Source organism: Xiphophorus hellerii, chromosome 5 (genome assembly GCF_003331165.1).
Source record: "Xiphophorus hellerii strain 12219 chromosome 5, Xiphophorus_hellerii-4.1, whole genome shotgun sequence".
Taxonomy (NCBI): Eukaryota; Metazoa; Chordata; class Actinopteri; order Cyprinodontiformes; family Poeciliidae; genus Xiphophorus; species Xiphophorus hellerii.
In genome coordinates, this window is record NC_045676.1 from 7,390,499 (window position 1) to 7,412,034 (window position 21,536).

Here is a 21,536-nt window from a genome sequence, read left to right on the forward strand (position 1 = left end):
GGTCCCCAATGCTAATAAAAAAATGTTTTTGCTTCTTTTGTCTCTTAATTTTTTTTTGGTACAAATATGTTTCTTATTATTACACAATCTGCTAGTGCCAGCTCTTTGGCTGTTTTAAGAAATCTCATGCATAAATTTATTTGCCCATTAAACGAGTCTAATAATAGAAATAATCTTATTGTTGACTAACGTTAAATATAGTTCAGTAAGAGACACATCTGTGTTCTGGAAACATTGGTATGTTTAGGAGTGTTTTTATGTGATTTTTATTCTTTTATTATTATTGTTATTATTCTTTTATGTAATTTGGACTACGAGTCTGTAAAAAAATCAATCTGAAACTGTTTTTAGTTGATGATTTCACTGAGGAATAAAACCTGTCCTCTGTTCATCTGTTTAAAGCGGAGACTCATTTCCAATCACACTGAGTTCATTGCTCCATTTTACCCAGATTGATACATTTTGTATGTTTATGTTAAAGTATTTGTCCCAATTGCTTAGAGCAGAAAGATCTTAATATTTTAGTGCTTAATAAAAACATTTATTAGGTTACACTGAAACAAAGGAGACAGAACTATGCATAGAACCACAACAGGAAAATATTGCTTCATTTTTTAAAATCATTGAAACAAAGCTACATTTGGTCTGAAGGTTAAATGATCTGATATCTGCCCAGGAACATTTACTATGTTAAAGAGTAATACTTTTGTTCGGGCTCACTGAAAGGAAATGATTTGATGTTTGATGTGATTAAATAGTGTGAACGTTTTGTTGGGACCCATAAAGCAGGACACAGAGATGCGTTTCCTTCAGTACTAAGGCTGAGGGCAGTGGATGTACAGTACAGACCAAAAGTTTGGACACACCTTTTAATTCAATGAGTTTCCTTTATTTTCATGACTATTGACATTGTAGATTCACACTGAAGGCATCAAAACTATGAATAACACATGTGGAAATATGCACTAAACAAAAAAGTGTAAAACAACTGAAAATAGCCCTTATATTCTAGTTTCTTCAAAGTAGCAACCTTTTGCTGTGATTACTGCTTTGCACACACTCTGCATTTTCTTGATGAGCTTCAAGAGGTAGTCACCTGAAATGGTTTTCACTTCATAGGTGCCCTGTCAGGTTAATAAGTGGGATTTCTTGCCTTATAAATAGTCATGAAAATAAAGAAAACCCATTGAATTAGAAAGGTGTGTCCAAACTTTTGGTCTGTACTGTATGTTTTCCCACCCTAACCGACAGCAGAGAGTTAGGGTGGGAAAACATACATCCACTGCCCTCAGCCTTAGTACTGGCTCTCCACAGGGCTGTGTGCTGAGCCCCCTGCTCTATTGTCTGTACACATACGACTGCACCTCTGCCCACCACAGCAACACCATCATCAAGTTTGCTGATGACACCACAGTGGTGGGGCTCATCTCAGGAGGCGACGAGTCCGCCTACAGGGGTGAGGTGGAGCGGCTGTTGCAGTGGTGCAGGGAGAACAATCTGCTCCTCAACAACTCAAAGACAAAAGAACTCATAATAGATTATAGGAGGAAAAAAACCGACATTACACCACTAACCATTGGGGGAAAATGTGTGGAGAGGGTAGCTGATTTCCGTTTCCTGGGGGTCCACATTGAGCAGGGCCTCACATGGAACATGAACACCTTCGAGCTGATAAAAAAGGCCCAGCAAAGACTGAACTTCCTGAGGGTTCTCAGGAGGAACAACATCAAGGAGAAGCTGCTGGTGTCCTTCTACAAGTGCTCCATAGAGAGCATACTGACCTACTGTATCTGCATATGGTATAACAGCAGCACTACGGCTCAAAGGAAAGCTCTCCAAAGGGTTGTGAATACAGCCCAAAAAATCATTGGCTGCCCTCTCCCCTCACTGGAGGACCTGCACAGCGACCGCTGTCTAAGAAAAGCACAACACATCACAAAGGACACTTCTCACCCCGGACCTTCTCTGTTCACACTGCTGCCTTCAGGCAGAAGATACAGAGCAACCAGAACCAGAACCAACCGTCTCAGAGACAGTTTCTACCCGATAGCAATAACAAAACTAAATGCAATCAAAAACAACCATTAATCATCATGAATGATGTATGTGAGAATGTGGCTGTTCTTATTTATTAGTTGTTTTTGTTTTTTTTTTACCAGTTATTTGTTAATTCTTACATTGTGTGTGAATTGTGAGACAGTTATTTTTTGTTTTTAAGCATGTGCACTGACTGGTGGCGCCTTTTGAATTTCGTTGTCCTTGTGACAATGACAATAAAGATTTATCTTATCTTATCTTATCTTATCTTATCTTCTGCATAAATAATCTAAACAGCGCCCTCATGTGGTCACAAATTCCAATTAAATACACATTAAATAGAGAATATTAACAGCACATTCAATTTCAGGACACTTTGTAAAACTATTAAGTCCAGTTTACATTAAAAAATATATATTAACATTTTAACCCAAACAAAGTTAATTACATGCCTGCCTATAAAACAATACTATGCTAGTTTCCTTTCTTCCTTTTCAAAACAAACAAACAAAAAAATACTTTCACGTGGAGAGGATATTTATACAATTTTATCGGAAGATAAAGAAAACAAAAAGATGAACATCTATAACAAAGAAAGGTAATTGCAGCAGCTTTAGTGCGATAAAAACAATTAAAGATGTTTGAAAAGAATTGAAATCCCCAACAGCAGCAGAAATTATCAGTAAATTAAGTCTGTCCCACTGCGGAAAGCCTTGAAAACTTTTGCTCATTAAAAGTCTTGCTTCTGGTAAACTATCCAAGCAAAAGACAACTTTTCCTCTCTGACAGCTGTAAAAAGTGCTGCTGTTTAATCCGCCGTTTGCCTGCAGGATGTCATCATAAAAAGGCGCAGAGATTTTGAAAAGAGCAAAATATCAACTCCTGAGCTCGCGCCTATTATTAGAAAGTGACGTAATGGCGCTGATGGCGCATCTCCTCCGCTGTGTTGCATCGCCGGAATCAGCACCGTTAAAACGGATTGCTGATTGTCCCTCCTTTTCCCACATGGACCGGAACCAGGCGGCACCACGTGACTCCGGATCCCCGGACTGAGCCAGTTCATCACACCGCATCATGGCTGCGGAGGATGAGGCCGCGCGGTGCTGCCTCAGGTCCCCGCAGTCCCGCGGGGCTCCGCTCTCTCCGTCCCGCTGCCTGTGGCTCCTGCTCGGCCTCTGCTGGCTGCTGCCCACCCCGGCTCTCTGCCTGCTCGGCTTCCGTCCGGAGGAGACCGGAGCGGAGCTGTCCGTGGACGACGGGGTGCTGAAAGCCACGGAGGGAACCCGCTTCATGCTGCGGGTGTACTACTCCACCTCCCCGCAGAGGCTCAACCGCACCGCGGGGACCCGCGCCAACAATGCCGCGCCCTGGATCGCCTTCATCGAGGAGCCGAGTCCCGGCAGAGAGGGACAGGTCCACCCCAAGAGGAACATGTGCATGGACAAGAACGCCAGGACGTCCGACATCGAGGTTTTAGGTTCCTTCAAGTCTGCTTCCAGTCAGAACTCAGTGCTGGTCGAGCTGCTGGCCAAAGACTTGCGAAGAGGGGAGAAGATTAAGTATTACTCCATGTGCGCCTTCGACGGGTCCAAGTGGGAACACTACCGGACAAGAGACTTCTGGGTCGCCGTGACAGAGCGCTCTGCTGTCCCGGAGCTCTGGCTGCAGGTCCTGGTCTCCGTCCTGCTGCTCGGCTTATCGGCTCTTTTCAGCGGACTGAACCTCAGCCTGCTGGCGCTCGACCCGGTGGAGCTACAAGTCCTGCAGAACAGCGGCACCGACAAGGAGCAGAACTACGCGCGAAAGATTGAATCTGTGCGTCGGCATGGGAACTACGTCCTGTGCACGTTGCTGCTGGGCAACGCGATCATCAACGCGTCTTTGGCGGTGTGGATGTGCCAGATCCTGGGCATGACCTGGCTCTCCACGGTAATTTGCGCCTTTGGCATCTTCTTCATCGGGGAGATTCTTCCTCACTCCGTGGCATCGCGTCACGGCCTGGCCATCGCGTCCAAAACCATCTGGGTGACGCGGCTGCTGATGGTGCTCTCCTTCCCCATCTCCTACCCCATCAGCAAACTGCTGGACCTCATTCTCAACCAGGAGATCTCCAACTTCTACACCAGAGAGAAACTGCTGGAGATGCTGCGCGTCACAGACCCGTACCACGATCTGGTGAAAGAGGAGCTGAACATCATCCAGGGCGCGCTGGAGCTGCGCACCAAGACGGTGGAGGACGTCCTGACGCCGCTGAGCGACTGCTTCATGCTGGCGTCGGACGTGGTGCTGGACTTCAACACCATGTCAGAGATCATGGAGAGCGGGTACACCAGGATACCGGTGTTCGAGAACGACAGGTCCAACATATTGGACATCCTGTTTGTCAAGGACTTGGCCTTCGTGGACCCGGACGACTGCACTCCGCTGAAAACCATCACGCAGTTCTACAAACACCCGCTGCACTGCGTCTTCAACGACACCAAGCTGGACGCGATGCTGGAGGAGTTTAAAAAAGGTGAGGAGCGTCTACAGTCAACTAGGATGTAAACCAAAAATCTTTATCAACACACAGCAAAAACAGTAAACTTCCAGTCAAGTAAATGTATTAGTAATTGAAATAAGACCAAACTAACTTATAAATAACTTTTCAGCAAGAGATAGGAGCTTGTTTAGTCAAAAATTCCTTAGTACTCATGAAAAAGTACCACATCCATAGATTATTTTATTTATATTTCAGTTTAAGTAAAATATAAGTTCTAAGTTAAATATTATTAATATTAAGGAATTATTGACTTAAAACAATCTCCTACATCTTGCTGAAAAGTTACTTATAAGTTAGTTTGGTCTTAATTCAAGTACTACGACATTTGCACTAGAAACCACACACAAAAAAACTCATTTACGGTAAAATTTGATGTAAATTAAGAGACGGCTTTTGACCGGCAGCTAAATTAGAGACCTTTTTTTCTTACAGTGTAGACTGAAAAAACTTGGTAAGATTTTGTGTTTTTGCAGTGCGCTCATTCATGTCAACAAAATAAATTCTTTACACTGGCCCTTTATCAGTGCGATAGGTAATAATTTAACTGGATGAACACAGTTATGAGTTCAGTAACAATGTTTTTGGGGATGTGAATTAAAACGGGCTGCCAAGGAATCTTAGCCAAATGTGTTTCTATAACCAAATTGCAGTTTTGTGACAGATAATTAATTATTTGCTGACATCTATTTGTAAACAAACCAAGTTGAAACACAAAAAGTTTACACTTTTAGACTGTAACTTGTTTAAAACAACAAACAATGACGATTATTGTTTGTACTTTTACAAAGTAGATTCTATTAAATCTTAAATAATAATTATAAATTGCTACATTTTAATTTATCTATGAGGTCATCAATTCATATTTATTAATATTCACATTCAATCAAATATTAGATGTATGATTTGTGTAAAACTCAAGGCCACTGTTGGTTTGTGTTAAGTAAACTGAGCACAGGCTTTGTTTACTTATGCCTTGGGCCGGCTCTGTGTGCAGGCACAGTTCAGCTGCTCATATTTGCAGATGTGACCGTATTTGCACTGACAACATGTCCTGGTAGTTTGCAATCAGAGGAATTATCCAAATGAATCTCAATAACCTGTTAAAACCTGAATAAATTTGTGTTTTGCAAAAGTTTTCGCACAACTTGAACGTTTTCCAAACTTCGTCGCGTTGCAAACACAAACTGCATCGTCGTTTCCTTGGGATTTTTAAACACAAATTAGTGCATCGCTGCGTTGTGTAGCAAACATGATGCTCGGTGTTAAAAATGTTTTACAGATACAAATCTGAAAAGTGTGGCATGCATTTGTGTTTGTTTTGAACTCCTTTGATTTAAAAGCCCTAGACCAGGGGTCTCAAACTCGCGGCCCGCGGGCCAACTGCGGCCCTCGGGACGATAGTTTGTGGCCCCCGCCTTAATATGAAAGTTTAATGTTAGTGCGGCCCGTGAGTTTGATATAATTGGCACTTTTCAGTGTTTTGTGCGGAGCTGAACGAACTTACCAATCACGGTGGAGTATATTGCTCTCGGGGGCGGGACATCGGCCGGGCCTATTTGCATTTTCTATTTGTCATTATTTGCATGCGGTACATGCGCAATTTCCGCTTCACGTGGTTCAGCATCCAGTCTAGACCCGGAAGTTGCTGATCAGTGTAACGTAATTAAGGTTAGGCGCTGTAACGCTTGGGTTGTGTTTAAGGGAGGAGAGGAGGCGGCAGATTCGTCAGGACGGTCAAAAACTCACAACCACACTGGTACTGGGAATTCCCCAGTGTTGTCCTTTAATAAATACGCTCTTCACCAACCTTACAAAGCCCGGTTGAACGGCTAATATATTATCAGACATGAAAATTAAGCAGCGTCCAAACAACCCGTAACATTACTAAAAAGTTAGGGAGCTAACATGTCCGTCTAGCACGTTTCTCCCACGCTCTCTACAGAGAAGCCGTGGCGCATACTTCTGACATCATTAGCAATACTAGAGTATCTTAAAGAGACTCTACACAATTACGGCTGTTACAGCGCCTGACTGCGGCCAAATATGGTAATAGACGATCAGAAAGGTTCGGCTGAGGAGACCGTGTGTGTGAATGCGGCCCAGCCTCACCCAGACTCTACCTCCAGCGGCCCCCGGGGTAAATTCAGTTCGAGACCCTGATCTAGACGCTTAAGGCAAGTTAAAAACTTTGAACTGACATACGCAAAGGAAGACGTGTGGCAGAAGACAAAACTGCAAATCCCACTGAACCGCCATTTTCCATATTAAAGGCGACTCTAACAACCCTAAACAGAGATATGATGGAGGGTTTAGAAGACTATTCATGTGTTTGAATGGTCTCGTCAAAGTCCAGTTTTAAGCCCAATAGGAATCTGTGCCAAGATTTAAAAACTAATTATTTACTACTAAATACTACTTAGGCTAAATACTAAATATTTCAGTCTGTGTGCAATTTGTGAAACGGTCTACTGTGCTGCATACAAATGCATCCCACATTTTCCAAGTTTTATTTGTTAAAAGTTTGGAAAACCTTTTATCCTTTTTTTCCCCACTTCACAATGAGGTCCATAGTTTTTTATCTGTCACATAAAATCCTTGTAAAATAGACTGAAGTTTGTGGATCTTAATGACAAAATGTGAAAGAGTTTAAAGGGTGGGAAGAGTTTTGCCAGGAAAGGTTCTGGTGAAGCTTTGGATTTGCTTTTTAGGTTTTAATCCAGGGTGGGCCATAAATTTCCATACATAGAAAAAATAAAACAGTTTATATTCAACAACTGTTTTTATTTTTGTGGGACTCTGTGTAATCGCTGCCCGTCTTGGACCACTTCGTGGTTGATCTGCAACATTTCCAGTTTTCTGAAACTTGCAAATAAGTTTTGCCACAGTGTCGTGTGTGATGCTGGCTCCATGTTTTCTGTTAAAGTTTCGTGCAACTGCTTCCCGATCCAGCCATCAGTATAATTTCAATTCTTTGCTTTTTTTGTCAAACACATCTTCTTGAGCATCTGAAATAAACATTTTGCATTCTCCTATGTATGGAAAATTATGGCCCACCCTGTAGTTTTAATGCAACTTTGGTAAAAAAATAAAAAATATCAGAACATTTGTATTAATTTCTTTTCTTGTAAAGTGCAGGAATAATTTTGCGAGGTAAAGTAGCCCAACTAACTCCAGATGTTTGATTTGTAATTGTTGGTGTTTTTTCTCCCATGTTACAAGTGAAATTATCTGGTAACCAATCTAAAACTTTTTCATCAATATGAAGGAATTATTTATTTATTACACACCTCTGTATGTTGCTGAAAAGTTGCTTTTAAGTTAGTTTGTCTTATTTCAAGTGTACAAAGATATTTGCACTAGAAATTAGACCAACAATCTTGGTAAGATTTTGTGTTTTTGCAGTGAATGAACATCATTTGTTGCCATGGGAACACAGTGAAATATCCCAAAACGGCCCCAGAAAACATTCAGCTCAGCTCTGTCCCAAACAAATGAGTCACTTAATCGAGTAATGCTGCAACCAGGCGACGTTTGGAGGTCGATCAGATTTTTTTATTCCATAATCTTCCTCAGATTAAGTGGATAAATTAGCAAAACAGAAAGCTGCGTGTGTGTTTCAGCAGCACTGAGTCGAGCCGGCCTCTTGCTTCAGAAAGTGTGAGAACCTGCAGCCTGAGCAGGCACAGCCCGCCCTGCACCAAAACGGAGAGTCATGCCCAGTTTGCAGAGGCTCTGCGGTCTCAGTCCGGATTTTTCTGTGGGTGGGGTCCGCTCCAGCCAATCACAGAGCTCCCTGCTTTCCACCGCCTTCCCGCATGTCCATGAATGCTGCAGACTCGGCACTTTTCTTTCTGTTGGGCTTGTGGTGAGGACAGCAGTAAACGGAGGAGGCAGATTCTGTCTACAGGAGACATTGAACAGATTATTAGTCTTTTTATTTAGTTTTTTTTTTTTTTAACAATGCAGAGACTTTGCCAATCTTCTAAACATGCAGTGATTTTTTTTAGGAGCTCCAGAAGTTGAATAAATATTGAACCAGCCACATAATCACAATTGTTCCTTTTAAAAGTAATCAGGCTTTCTGCATGTAGATGACCTGGATGAGATAATCTACATAGAGGATTATCTCTTTTGCCCTCTGCAGGAATGCTTCCTGCCACTGCAGCAGAAAATGCAGCCAGTTTTTCCTCTTTACTATGAGAATCCTACAGAAGAAAAAACAAAACAAAAATGACTGAAAGCTCCTTCAATGGTCTTGTTCTCACAATGATTTAGTCTAAACTTCATCAAAAGACAGGAGTGGGAACTATTTCCCAGAATGCTTAGCGACTTGTTTCTGTATCCTGAGATGGAAGAGCGTTACATTGATCTGACTCTTGTGTTTTATTAAGGCAAAAGTTTATTTTAAAGCTTGAGGATAATGTCCTGTTCACACTAAATGTTTCTGAGCTGAAATAAATGTGATGTTTAATAAAATTCATTACAGATCAGAAATTTTGTTCATGCAATTTGAAACAAGAATTTAAATTATTCTAAAGTAAAATAAGTTATTTTAACTTGATATTGTGAGTAAAATAATAGAGAAATGTGGCTCTTTAACCAGGTGAGGCCAGTTTTTTTTCCTTGAATATTGTGAAATAATTGTTTGGTTTAAATTGCAGCATTAAGTTAAAACTCACAATTCAAGATTAATGAACTTAAAAATCAATGTTTAGACAACTTGTCTCTCGTTGTTAAATCAACTTCATGAACTTTAGTTTCTGAGTTAAAACCAAAACAATTTTCTTGTGACTTTAATTGCATTTTCCAGGCAGCAGGTTGACTTTCCTTTTCAAGTTAAACCACCTTCACATGTTTTACAGTGTAGAAATCTAATTATTTTGGAGGCACTGGGACACAATGTCACCCATTCAGTGACTAGACGCTGAAATGCCGTTCATGTGGATTAAATTAGGATCCTCAGCACGGCCAGGTTTCACAGTAGTGACGAGATGCAGCAGAATCAGGAGAGCGAATATTTGGCCTGAATGCTAAGCAGTGTGAATCACAGGCTGCAAGTTGCCAAGTAACAGCCCCCCTTGCTGTGAACAACAACTGCAGCAAAGTGCCGGTATGGAGACGAGCAGCTTCAGCGTGAACTAGACAAACACATCCTAGATGAGGAATATTTAATCCAATTCCGAATGCAGCCATCAATTAAACTGATTTTAAAAAATAATAATTAATTTAGACTGACTGCAGAGCCTAAAAATCTGTTCTTTTTATGTCATTTGCCACTGAACTTTTTGAAATGTCTTTTCTGAACCATTCGCCCTCTGCTGTTTGTCGTGGAATGGAAAACCTCATAAAATATTCAGTTTGCTGCATTTTCACTTCATGCCCTTCATGCTGTCTGGTCTCTTTGCTCGTTTAATATTCTCCGTTAGTTTTTGCATAATTCAACTCTCATTCAGAAGTTTTGGCTTAATGGTGTTTGGCAGAGGAGAGCATTTCTCCATTGTTGCTGCTCAGTTATTGTACAAATATATTCAATAATAAACTCAAATTAAATACATCATGAAAGTCTGATGACTCCAATTTTATATTATCTGTTGGGTTTCTCATAATGAGTTACTCATCTTATGTTTTGCATAAGAATACATTTTTTCTCACTGATAATTATTTTTCACTGCACAAGTTGATTCCTTCAAGACTGCAGTTATTCTTGTTGTTTGTGAACCAGAGTTTTTCCTTCCAGCCAACTTTCAGTTAAAATTCTTGGATGCTGGACAATGTGAAGAGTTACTTTATAAGTTGTGTTTTGTGGGTAACACTTCTAGTCTAGGCTGGAAAATGGCCATGATATTACACGTCAGTATTGAATAATAAATCATATTTTCTTTTTGGCATTATGTAACATTCTAACTTGTTCAGAAACTAAAGAATTTAAAACATATCTTTCATATCTTTTGTTTTTAATTGATAAACATTATTGTATTTAATGCACAACTCAAGCACATAGACAACAATTAGGAAGAATTATGTTGTGTTGCTTTAATTAGGAGGAATAATGCAAGTGTACAAGTTTGGATTGAACTTTTATTAAAGCTGCTTTTTCTTAAGTTTGATTTTACTCAAGTAAAAGCAAAAAGATTTTGGTAAAAAGACTCAATATTTTAAAATAACATCATCGATTAAATATAAAATTATGTGAAAATTTTGGTGTCTTAAGGACCAAAATGACAATAATTTATGTAAGTAACAAAAAATCTAAAATTAGACTTTTTTTGTTTACTCCAAATCATTTTCTTTCAATAAAAAACTTATAAAACTAAAAACTGCAGGTGTGTGTCTGTGTCTGGTGAATTTTATGTTAAAACATGTTTGTTTTTCATTCAGTGGGTAAAGAATCCAGAAATTTTACTCAACAGTAGAAATACTTCATAATAAAATTACTGAAGTAAAAGCAAAAAGTACAGCCTAGTAGAAATACTCCTAAAAGTACATTTAAAAAAAAAATCAAAAACAAAAAAAAATCTACTCAAGTAAATGTAACTAGTTCCTACCCAGCTGTGATTATTTGGGTGAAAGTTACTGTGAGGGCGACTGTGGCTCTTTGGTAGAGTAGTCGTCCGTCTTGCGATCGGAAGGTTGTAGGTTCGATTCCAGCTTCCTCCTGCCACATGTCGATGTGCCTCTGGGCAAGGCACTTAACCCCAAATTGCCCACCGATCTGCGTATCGGTGTATAAATGTGTGCGTGCTTGTGAGTGCGACTGGGTGAATGTGACTCTAGTGTAAAGCGCTTTGAGTGGTCAAAAAATGACTGGAAAAGTGCTATATAAGTTCAGTCCATTTACCATTTACCATTTGTTGTGATCACAGGAAAGTCTCACCTGGCCATCGTGCAGCGCGTGAACAACGAGGGCGAGGGCGACCCGTTCTACGAGGTGATGGGCATCGTCACCTTGGAGGACGTGATTGAGGAGATCATCAAGTCGGAGATTCTTGATGAGACGGATCTCTACAGTATGTATGCAAACACACACACGCTTGGTTGTACTGTTTGAGAAGTTAGCATGGGATTCTGAGGAGCTGGATGATTTTACACTCATTTTGTGTCTGCTGGTTTATGCCGCAGCTGATAACCGGACAAAGCGGCGGGTTTCCCACCATGAGAGGAAGCAGCAGGACTTTTCCATCTTCAAACTGTCGGAAAATGAAATGAAAGTCAAGATTTCCCCTCAGCTGCTCCTGGCAACACATCGCTTCCTCTCCACAGGTATCCCCCCAGGCACCTGCAGCTGTTTCCAAACTTAATCCAACACACAAGCAGGAAATGGTTATTCAAAGAACACACTATGCCAATGGGGAAACATGGTGGTGGCAGTATCATACTGTTGGGATGGGATTTTTGAGAAAAATCTACAATAAACTCACAATTATGCATTAGCGCATAAGCACACTGTTATTTTGATGGTTCTACTTATGAGTCTAAAGGGCCACATAAAAAGCTACGGCGGGCAAGTTTTGGCCCTCGTGCCTTGAGTTTGACACATATGTCTTCTAGAAAAGAGACTAAAAATGTTTGTATACATGCACTTCTTTTCTGGTTTATTTTAAAAAAATATAACATTGATAATCTCGTTACTTTTGTAACTTGAAACTACAATGTTGAGACATTGGTAGATGGCGCCATGTTACTAAAGCAAACCCTATGTTAGAGGTGGAGCCCTTTAAACCTGCGCACATCTCAGAGAAGATCCTGCTGAGGCTCATCAAGCACCCCAGTGTGGTCCAGGAACTCAAATTCGATGAGAAGAACAAACAAGCTCAGCACCACTTCCTCTTCCACCGTAACAAACCGGTCGACTACTTCATCTTAGTTCTGCAGGTACCGACTGTAATCTTGCTCTTCACCTGCACAGGTGTTTGTGATGTCAGCATGAGTGTTACTGTGGTGTTTTGTTTTTCAGGGCCGAGTTGAGGTGGAGTTTGGCAAAGAAGCGCTGAAGTTTGAGAATGGGGCTTTTTCTTATTTTGGAGTACCTGCCATCATGTCAACTGGTACAAATACACCCACATGTTCTCATCAGAACATGTGTGTGTTCTGTGTGCTAATGTTCCAACAGAGTCTGTATCAAAGCTAGATCAAGCAATTTTAATTATATTCTCCAAATTATGCGTCATAGGCCAGATTGTGAGTCTTTGAACATCTTGGGACTGTGGCAGGGACTATAACATCTTTATTTCGATTATTTTATTATGTAGATTTTAACGTGTTAGAAATTCTAACACAACTAACCATATTTTTATATATATACACACAAAGGTTCCAGCCAGAGTTTTTGCTTAAAAACATTATCTGATGGGACACTGGAAAAGACTTTGGTTATGTGCAAGTTGTGCAAAAAGGAGCTTGTGTGGCAAATAGTATCTCAGTGCTAAACATGTTGCAGTAGCGCAGACGTCCCCAACGCTAATGTCAGCGACCACAGTCCACATTTCCAAAGCATTTTCTCAAAGAAACTTCATGAATGATCAGGGGATCCAGAAACACTTGAAAGCTGAATACCTTTGCCCCAATCTGATTGCTGAATTACCTATATAGCATATAAAAACAACAAATATATTTGTTGTTGAGCTTATATATCACTTTGCTCAATAATTTAGAAGGAAAAAGTGTGCTTAAATTGAAAATGTTGCTTATTTTGTTAATATATATAGGGATTAACTCGATTAATAATTTGATTAAGTTCCACCATTACTTGGGACATCTGGCAGAATAAATAGGGAATGTGAGTTTCTAGCCAAGTTCAGATTCCTCCAAGATGGCGGCCTGGCTCAGGTCTGAAGGCTGAATCTGTTTGTGAGGCCCACACCACCACTTACGTACTAACCAAACAAAAATCACCAAAGAGACAAAACCACAATAAATCAACTTTGTTTTTTCATGGTAAAACTCTATGCACTTTGAAATTATGCATAACAGCTGACGAGTAAACTTGAGTTACAGGTTTAGTTTCCTCCAACACAACATAAGATTTAAACACAAACAGGAGCGGCCTACCTTCAACCAATCAGGATGTAAATTGGTTTAAATGTGCAACAGCATATTCTGCCTGTGTTGTTCCTGTCTGGTCACTTTTTTCCCTGACAGTCCACAGATCGCCCTCTCACAGCTCTGAGTCCATGCTGTACGCCGGAAGTTTGGGTCAGCTGAACGGAGGAGGGAACTTCTACCTGCCGGACTACTCCGTGAGGCAGCTCACCCCCCTGCAGATCATCAAGGTACACGGAGGTTTGGGGTATTTGTAGAACTTCACTTTTATCTGTACTTATGATTTTATATTTGAGCGAATCAATCATGAACCGGAAGTGTTTTGGTGGACGTTGATGCACGAGCTGTTGCTAAAGCCATGAGTCTGTGTAGCCTTTAAATCGGCACGTCCTATGTTTTCATCTATAACGGTGGACATGTCGAGAAGAGAATAATTAATGATTAAAACATCACTTGAGCAACAATTCAGTCCCTCTAGTTTAGAGGTCCGCAAAACCCAGCTTTTATTTTGATATTTGACTTCCGCTTATCGGGAAGCTAATTTGCGTATTAGCTAAATATTTAGCTTGGACCTAAATATTTAGCTACAAGCTATTTAGTTACAAGGTAAATTTTAAATATTTGTGTTACTTACAGCATATTTAGCTTAATTCCTTAAAATTTAAGTCTGAGTTTCAAATATTTAGTTTGAAAATTAAATATTTAGCTTGGACCTAAATATTTAGCTACAAGCTATTTAACTAAATAGCTACAAGTTAAATGTCAAATATTTAGGTTGCTTGCAAAATATTTAGCTTTCATTTGTAAATATAGGGTTAATATAGTAACCCTAAATATTTAGGTGTGAGCTAAATATTTAGTTTGGAAATATTTAGCTTGAAAAATAAATACTTATTTTGGAACTAAACATTTAGCTTCCTTACTAAATATTTAGTTTGTAAACAAAATACTTATCTTGTAATTTAAATATCTAGTTTGGAAGTCTGACATTTCTAAATGTAGAAATGGTGAAAATATAATTTAAATAAATAAACATCCACATTTTTTCTCTATGACAGGCTAAATAAACTGAATTAATGCTGTTAATTATTTACTGTGTAACATTACAAAAGCCACCATATAGTCATTCAACTTTATTAATACCCAGAATCCTCTGCTTCTGTGTTTCAGATTACACGTAGCCACTACCAGAACGCGCTGACAGCCACTAGAATGGACACCTCCCCTCAAACTCCTGACGCTGACATCCGCCTGGCAGAGGCCAACACCCCGACCCCTGACCCTTCAGCCACAGGCAATGCTGCTACGCTCATGCCCTTTGAGCCGACCACAGCCACCCTGCTGCCTCCGCCCAGGGAGCCCAGCCGGCCCAGCTCGGCCCGCACCAGAGGACAACAGTCCAGCGTCCCACACAGCACCTCAGTGCTGAACGAGAAGAACCGCATCGTCCGTAAGTATATCTGACTCTAGAGACACATGGAGGTCTGCCGAAAGTGAGCAGTTCAGACTGGATCCAATAGGAGATGATGTGAATCATTATTAGAGCTAGACAAACAAAGAAGCTTCCTGAAACGTCATTTTACACAATATTTACAGTTTAGTAACCTCAAACACGCATTTAAAAGGCCACAACTGAGACCAGATGAGCAGAGGGTATAAAAGTAAATATCAGAATGCATTCATCCATCCATTTTCTAACACCCTTGTCCCTAATGGAGTCAGGAGGGGTGCTGGTGCCTATCTCCAGTGAATGTTTCGGGCGAGAGGCGAGGTTCACTCTGGACAGGTTGCCAGTCTATCGCAGGGCAACACATGCACAGGAAGAACATGCAAACTCCATGCAGAAAGATCCCGGGCTGGGAATCAAACCCAGGACCTTTTTGCTGTAAGGCAACAGTGCTACCTACTGCGCCACCGTGCAGCCCACATGTCAGAATATAGACATCAAAATCTAATTAATATATGGCGTAAAGAAAATCAGGACAAAATCCTTCTTGTCACCTGAAAATTGAGTATTATTAAAGTGGCAGATGTGGATTGCAGCTTAGAATTGGGCTGAATACATGCAACATTGTACTCAAGTAAGAGTAGCACTGCCTCAGCATACTTTTACTGAAGTAAAAGTAAAAAAGTAATCCCTACAAAGACTACTCAAGCACTGAATAACTAATCCTTTTTTAACTTAACTTAGACGAAAATAAAAATCTAGTTCACAATCAACCAAAAAAATGCCTATCTGGTAATAATAGAGTTTATAATTCTTTATATCTAGATTTACGATGATTTACTTATCCCTCTTCTACAAAAGTCAGTTTTTCTTGTTTCTATAAGATATTTCACATTTTGTTTATTATTGAGGAGATAAATTGAAAAGACACAAGAAATTTCTAGGTAAATAACAAAAAAAAAAGGTGGCCTCCAAGTGCGTTCAGTTTGACGATTTCGTCCCTCAGGGCAAAAAGTTTGGACTCCTCTGGTGTAGGTTCAGGTCCAGTCCAGATGAGCAAATCGCAATGTTTGAACTGTGATGGATACACGTTGCTTTTAAATGATGACTCTGTGGGCGTGTTTGTGCTATAGGCAGTAAGTCTGACGGTCAGAAGAGTCCCAGTGATTCTGTGTTCCTCAGGATGGATGAGATCCCATACATCCGAGAGGACAGATCAGAGACCGACACACACTCAGGTTTGTCCCACTCCTCACTGTAAAAACCAGCTTGAGGAAACAAATTGTGGATGTTAAAGAACATAAAATTATCTTTGTTGGAGCTATTTATTCTTTATTTCTTTATCCATTTGAATTTTGTTAGTTTATTCTTAAATTTCTATTTTTTGTATTATTTACAGAGTTTATTTACAGGTTAATAATAGTTGATTCTATTTATCTTTTGTTTTATTATTTTTCTTATTTGTTCTTTCTGAGTCAGACAGGAAGTAAGGTGGGTCAGTCCACTTTCTATAAGTGTAGGGGCCTGGTAAAGGACCAGCAGGCATTTGGGTTTGGGGCCTATGGTTTTTACCAGAGCAAGAGAGGTAGCATGAGAACAAAGGAAAGTTTGAACTCTGTAATTGTTTGCTGAAACAATGTAGGAAATAAATCATCCAGAACAATCAACAAGTTTGGACAATAAACCTTCTTTTGCCTGCGTACAGAAAACTGGACCCCAGTGCCTTATAGTGGCTTGATGGGACTTTCATTGGATGTTTGGTTTGGCAAACAATGGCCACTACATTATTGTTTTGTGTTTCTGTGGGTTTATGTGATAAACATTTATACCAATACCATTGCCTCGAAAAATGAGAAGTCACTAAACTTTAAACATTCTCCAGGTCTCTGAAGAAGGCACCTTATACCAAAAATGTATTTTACAGTTTTTCTGTTTCTTTAATTTATGATGTGATAAAAGAAACAGCACCTTTGATGTTGATTTACTTACAAGTAGGATTGGACAATAATTCAACAACAATATACATTGCGATAGGCACATGATCTGAACAGTATCAAAAGGTAATCCATCTTATAGAATATTCAAAATATAGAATATTCACTGAACTCTGATCCAAAACCGCACAGCATTCTGGGAGATGTAGGCCCTCAACTTCTCACGGCCAGCTAAGTAAGGTGGGTGACATTAACTAACTCACTCACTCACTCTTTGGCTACTTAGCAACTAACTCACTCACTCACTTTCTTGTTGCTTAGCAACAGCTTGTTGAGTAACTTGTGCAGCAACAGTTTAAGGTTTTGCCACTGTGCCTGATAACTTCCTAAAAATAAAAAAACAACAGCGTGAAGTGAAAACTGTAATATTTCAGATATTTAAAACATAAAATTAATCAATAAGTATTGATATTGACTGATATGAAATGCTTATTTCGTGACAGGTTTCTCAGCCATATTGTCCAGCCCTACTTACAAGTATGTGCTTCTGACCCCGAAGAAAACTTTGGTTCATCGTCTGTTACAATAATGCTTCATGGGCATTTTGCATTTCAAAAAGAAGCCAGAATAACTCACAGAATCAACAGTGAAGAGGTTTACGAATAAAACTTACGATGTGATTAATGAAAACACTTAGACGACTCTGGTTGTTATGTATTGCTGTCACATTATGCCTTTTCAGTCAAAAAAAATGTCGCTTTAATGTGTCCTGTCCTGATAACCAGGAACATTCAGATCTCCGTCTCTGTTTTTCAGACATGGCCGCGGTTCCCATAGAAACAGACACATCGCCTTTCATCAGCAGCATGTCGCTGAGCGGCTCAGAGGACACGCTGGGCAAGAAACTGCTACTCAAACTTAGTTAGTCTCTCTTTCTCATATGTCGCTGTGAGGTCACTTCCTGTAAAGGTTCAATCAGAAGCTAACCATCAGAGATGAAACTGAATCGTAAAAAACGTCTTCTTAAACAGACTAACGTCTTTTCCACGACCACAGGATGTGTCTTTTGCCATGGTTGTTTAAGAAATGAGGAGTTACTCATTGCATCAGCTGGGGTTAAATAACTTGCTGCCAGCTGAAAGATAATCGCCTATGCAGTACTTATCCAATAGGAGGCTTTTACCTGTTTGCTTAGTTAAATCCAGGTGGCGACTTTTTTTTTGGCCAGGCAGTGTATTTTTACTCAAGTAAAAGTAAAAAGTAGCCGTCCAAGAAATTACTCAAGTAAGAATAGAAACATATTTGGTGAAAAATCTACTCATGATCAATCATCTAATATTAAAAAATGACATAATCAGACAGACCAAAATATAAAGTTAAGTAGAAATGTTGGTATTTTAAGGGTGAAAATGACAATAATTCATATAAGTAGCAAAAAATAAAATCAGAGAAAACAAAATTTTTACAAATCCGTTTCTTTCAATATAAAACTTCAGAAACTAACAAAAACTGCAGGTCTAGTGAATTTTTGGTTAGAACATGTTTGGGTAGAAAATCCAGAAATTTTACTCGAGTAGAAATACTTCATAGTAAAATTACTGAAGTAAAAGTAAAAAGCACAGTGCAGTAAAAATACTCCTAAAAGTATTTTTTTCCCCATTAAAGTTAACCAAGTAAATGTAATTGAATAAATGTAATTATTTACTATCCAACTCTGTATATATCCTACTGCTTTCTAAGCAGTGAAAAGAAATATTGTCAACATGGAGACAGAAAAGAAGTGGGCCAGGATTTGAGCCCTGTGGGACTCCCACATTACAGAGGAGCGGCGCAAGATCAGGCTGGTGCAGAAAGTTTGTTGCTCCTAATGAGATTTAAATAACAGAAACAATGTGATCAGAATCAGTAGCTACAAATATTATGATAAAAACATAATGGTTGATGTTTTCCAATATTGATTTAAAAAAAACCCACCAAACATCTCTTTTAACTCTTTGCAGGCCCAAAAATCAACAAATAGATCTAATTTACTGAATGAAATTAGAAAAATGTAGTGTTCTTACATACTGGACATTTTCTGAACTTTAATTTTATAATAGGTTTAATGAAAATGAACTCGGTTGTACCAAAATATGTATAAAAATAATGTATGCATTTTTTTAAAATGAACTTTTCTTCTCCTCTCAGGTCACAAGAAACGGAAAAAGTCCCGTGAAGGAGACAAAACCCCAGAGGACATTTCAGAGCAGCCGCTGGTCAAAACCTAGCAGTGACTGAAACAGAGCAGAAGACGCCATCATCTGATGGCTTCATAAAGACTACAACTATCAGAGTTTAATCTGAAAACACACACGCGCACTGACGGTGACTTTAAACGAAACCTACCGGAGTTTGCTGGTCAATAAGATCATTTTTTTGACTTCAGGTTGTGAATTAGAAATAAACAATAGCCTCTCATCTTTACCACTCCACATTTTTCACAGACAGCTGGCATGCGATGGGGATTTCTAATATTTCTATTGACATGAAAGTCACAACAGATGATGGGAACAACACAAATAATCCACATACAAAGGGATCAGAGGCTGCCTTCACACTGCAGCCCGGAAGTGACCCAATTCCGATTTTTTGCTTTAATGAGATCTGTATCTGATCTTTTCATGAGTCTGAACAACACAGGTCGGATTTTTTTGTTTTAGAATTTGACCCGGGCCACTTGGATATCCGATATATATCCGATCTTTTGAAATAAACCTGAACGTCCAGGTCGCATTCATCCGACCTGAACGAAAAACAACCATGGCGGACTATAATGAGGGTTAAGCTGTTAATGTGCTGGCTCTGGTCGGACAACAAATTCAAAATTGTAAGCTATGGTCCACTGTTAGCATCCATGTTTACTTCAGTAAACGCTGAACACTTCTTCTTCTTCTTTATGGCGGCTGGCAAAACACTGAGCTCACTCTCTGTGTGACGTTATTGCACCCTCTACTGCGCTTTTCTACTTTTCATTCTATTGGCTGAGACGGTTGCCAGGCCACAAAGCTTTTTGTTTCGAGAGAGAGCAGAAAATGATTTGCAAGCAAGCAGAGATTTGATCCAAGCAGAGACAAGTTTTGGGCGAGAGGAGAAAGGTTTGAGAGAACGCAGTGAATATTTGAAAAGGAGCAGAAGTTTTGAGAGATGAAGTTTGTTTTCAGACGGGAAATGTGTGCTCTCGACTTGTTGCAGTAAGATTCCCCCATAAAATTTGTTTAAAGATTTTATTAAAGCCATAGAAATACTAGGAGTTTAGTCTAGTCATAGTAAATAATGATATCTGCACATCACTCCAAACACACCATCCTAAAAGGGAACTACGTCTTCAATAGTTTATTACTGTATCATTTAATTCTCTGCCCATAGCTTCATTATTTGAGTAATTTGCTTTGATTAAATTGCATGTACGGGTGGTTTCAGTTGTTATCGACATCTTGGTGTACATTTCATGTCAATGGAAATATTTGCTGAGAAAAAATTTTGAATACTTTAAGTATTTATGAAGGACTAACTGAATGTAAAAAAATATGAATGACTAAGTTTTCATGCACTTCCTGGGTGGAGATAACAGGAATGTTGGTACAGAGGAAACACACCAAAGACTCCAAACATGTTGCTGTTTGGTACCTGCAGCTCCAGGAGACATTCAACGAAACACCACTGCTCACTTTGATTTGATGTTCCTGAGGTCAGGCTTTGCTTCGTGAATTGTCTTTACACATTAAAACCACAAAATGTAATCTCTAAATATGTTTTCTTTTTCTGTCTGCCAAGAACATTTCTGTTTATATTGAAGGGTATGGAGTTATGTATGGAGCTAAATTGGGACCATAAAGTTTGTTCAAAAGAATAAAACATGAAAGTGAAAAAAAAAAGAAACTGAAAGGAATCCTTGAATCAGAAAAGTAGTTTTGAAATTTTTTTCTGTTTCACATAATTTTTTCAGTTTGAAATCTTCATTTTCAGTTTGCGTTTTTTTTTCAGTTTCAAATGTTAATTTCTTTTCTGCTTCAAACTGTTTTTTGTTCAGACCTTTTTTTCAGTTTCAAAATAATTTTGCTTCAAATCTTTTTCTATTTCAAATCTGTTTTATACAAATTCAAAACTTTTTTCAGCTTGAATATTTTTGTTTCAAATCTTTTTCTTCTGTTTAAAAATAATTTCTCAGTTTAAAAAGTTTTTTCAGTTTCAAAATGATTGTTCAGTTTCGAAACTTTTTTGCTTCAAGTTCACTTTTTCTTTTAAAAACTTTATGCCCCTGATTTTGCTCTGCTATATTTTCATTTTACAGTTTTTTTCTGTCAGTTTAAATATTTTTATTTCATATCTTTTTTTTCATTTTCAAACTTTTTTTGTTCAAAACTTTTTTTCAGTTTCAAAATAATTTTGTTTCAATTTTTTTTCTATTTCAAATCTTTTTTTTTTCAAATTCAAAACTTTTTTCAGCTTGAATATTTTTGTTTCAAATCTACTATGTCTCTTCTGTTTCAAAATAATT

At 39.0% G+C, this 21,536-nt stretch overlaps 1 protein-coding gene and 1 long non-coding RNA gene across 2 annotated transcripts; both read left to right on the forward strand.

Annotated features, from left to right (window-relative positions):
• Positions 1–2,153: 2,153 nt before the first annotated feature.
• On the forward strand, positions 2,154–20,786 carry LOC116720228 (metal transporter CNNM1-like). The gene is made up of 10 exons (XM_032563369.1): positions 2,154–4,552; positions 11,443–11,586; positions 11,699–11,839; positions 12,282–12,451; positions 12,534–12,624; positions 13,718–13,848; positions 14,789–15,068; positions 16,199–16,303; positions 17,816–17,920; positions 19,187–20,786. The coding sequence occupies exons 1-10, from the start codon at positions 3,112–3,114 to the stop codon at positions 19,264–19,266; spliced, it is 2,688 nt and encodes an 895-aa protein (XP_032419260.1). The 5' UTR covers positions 2,154–3,111; the 3' UTR covers positions 19,267–20,786.
• On the forward strand, positions 6,722–10,916 carry LOC116720276 (uncharacterized). Its single transcript, XR_004339361.1, has 3 exons — positions 6,722–7,472; positions 8,183–8,192; positions 10,903–10,916. It is a non-coding gene; the product is annotated as an uncharacterized LOC116720276 (long non-coding RNA).
• Positions 20,787–21,536: the final 750 nt, after the last annotated feature.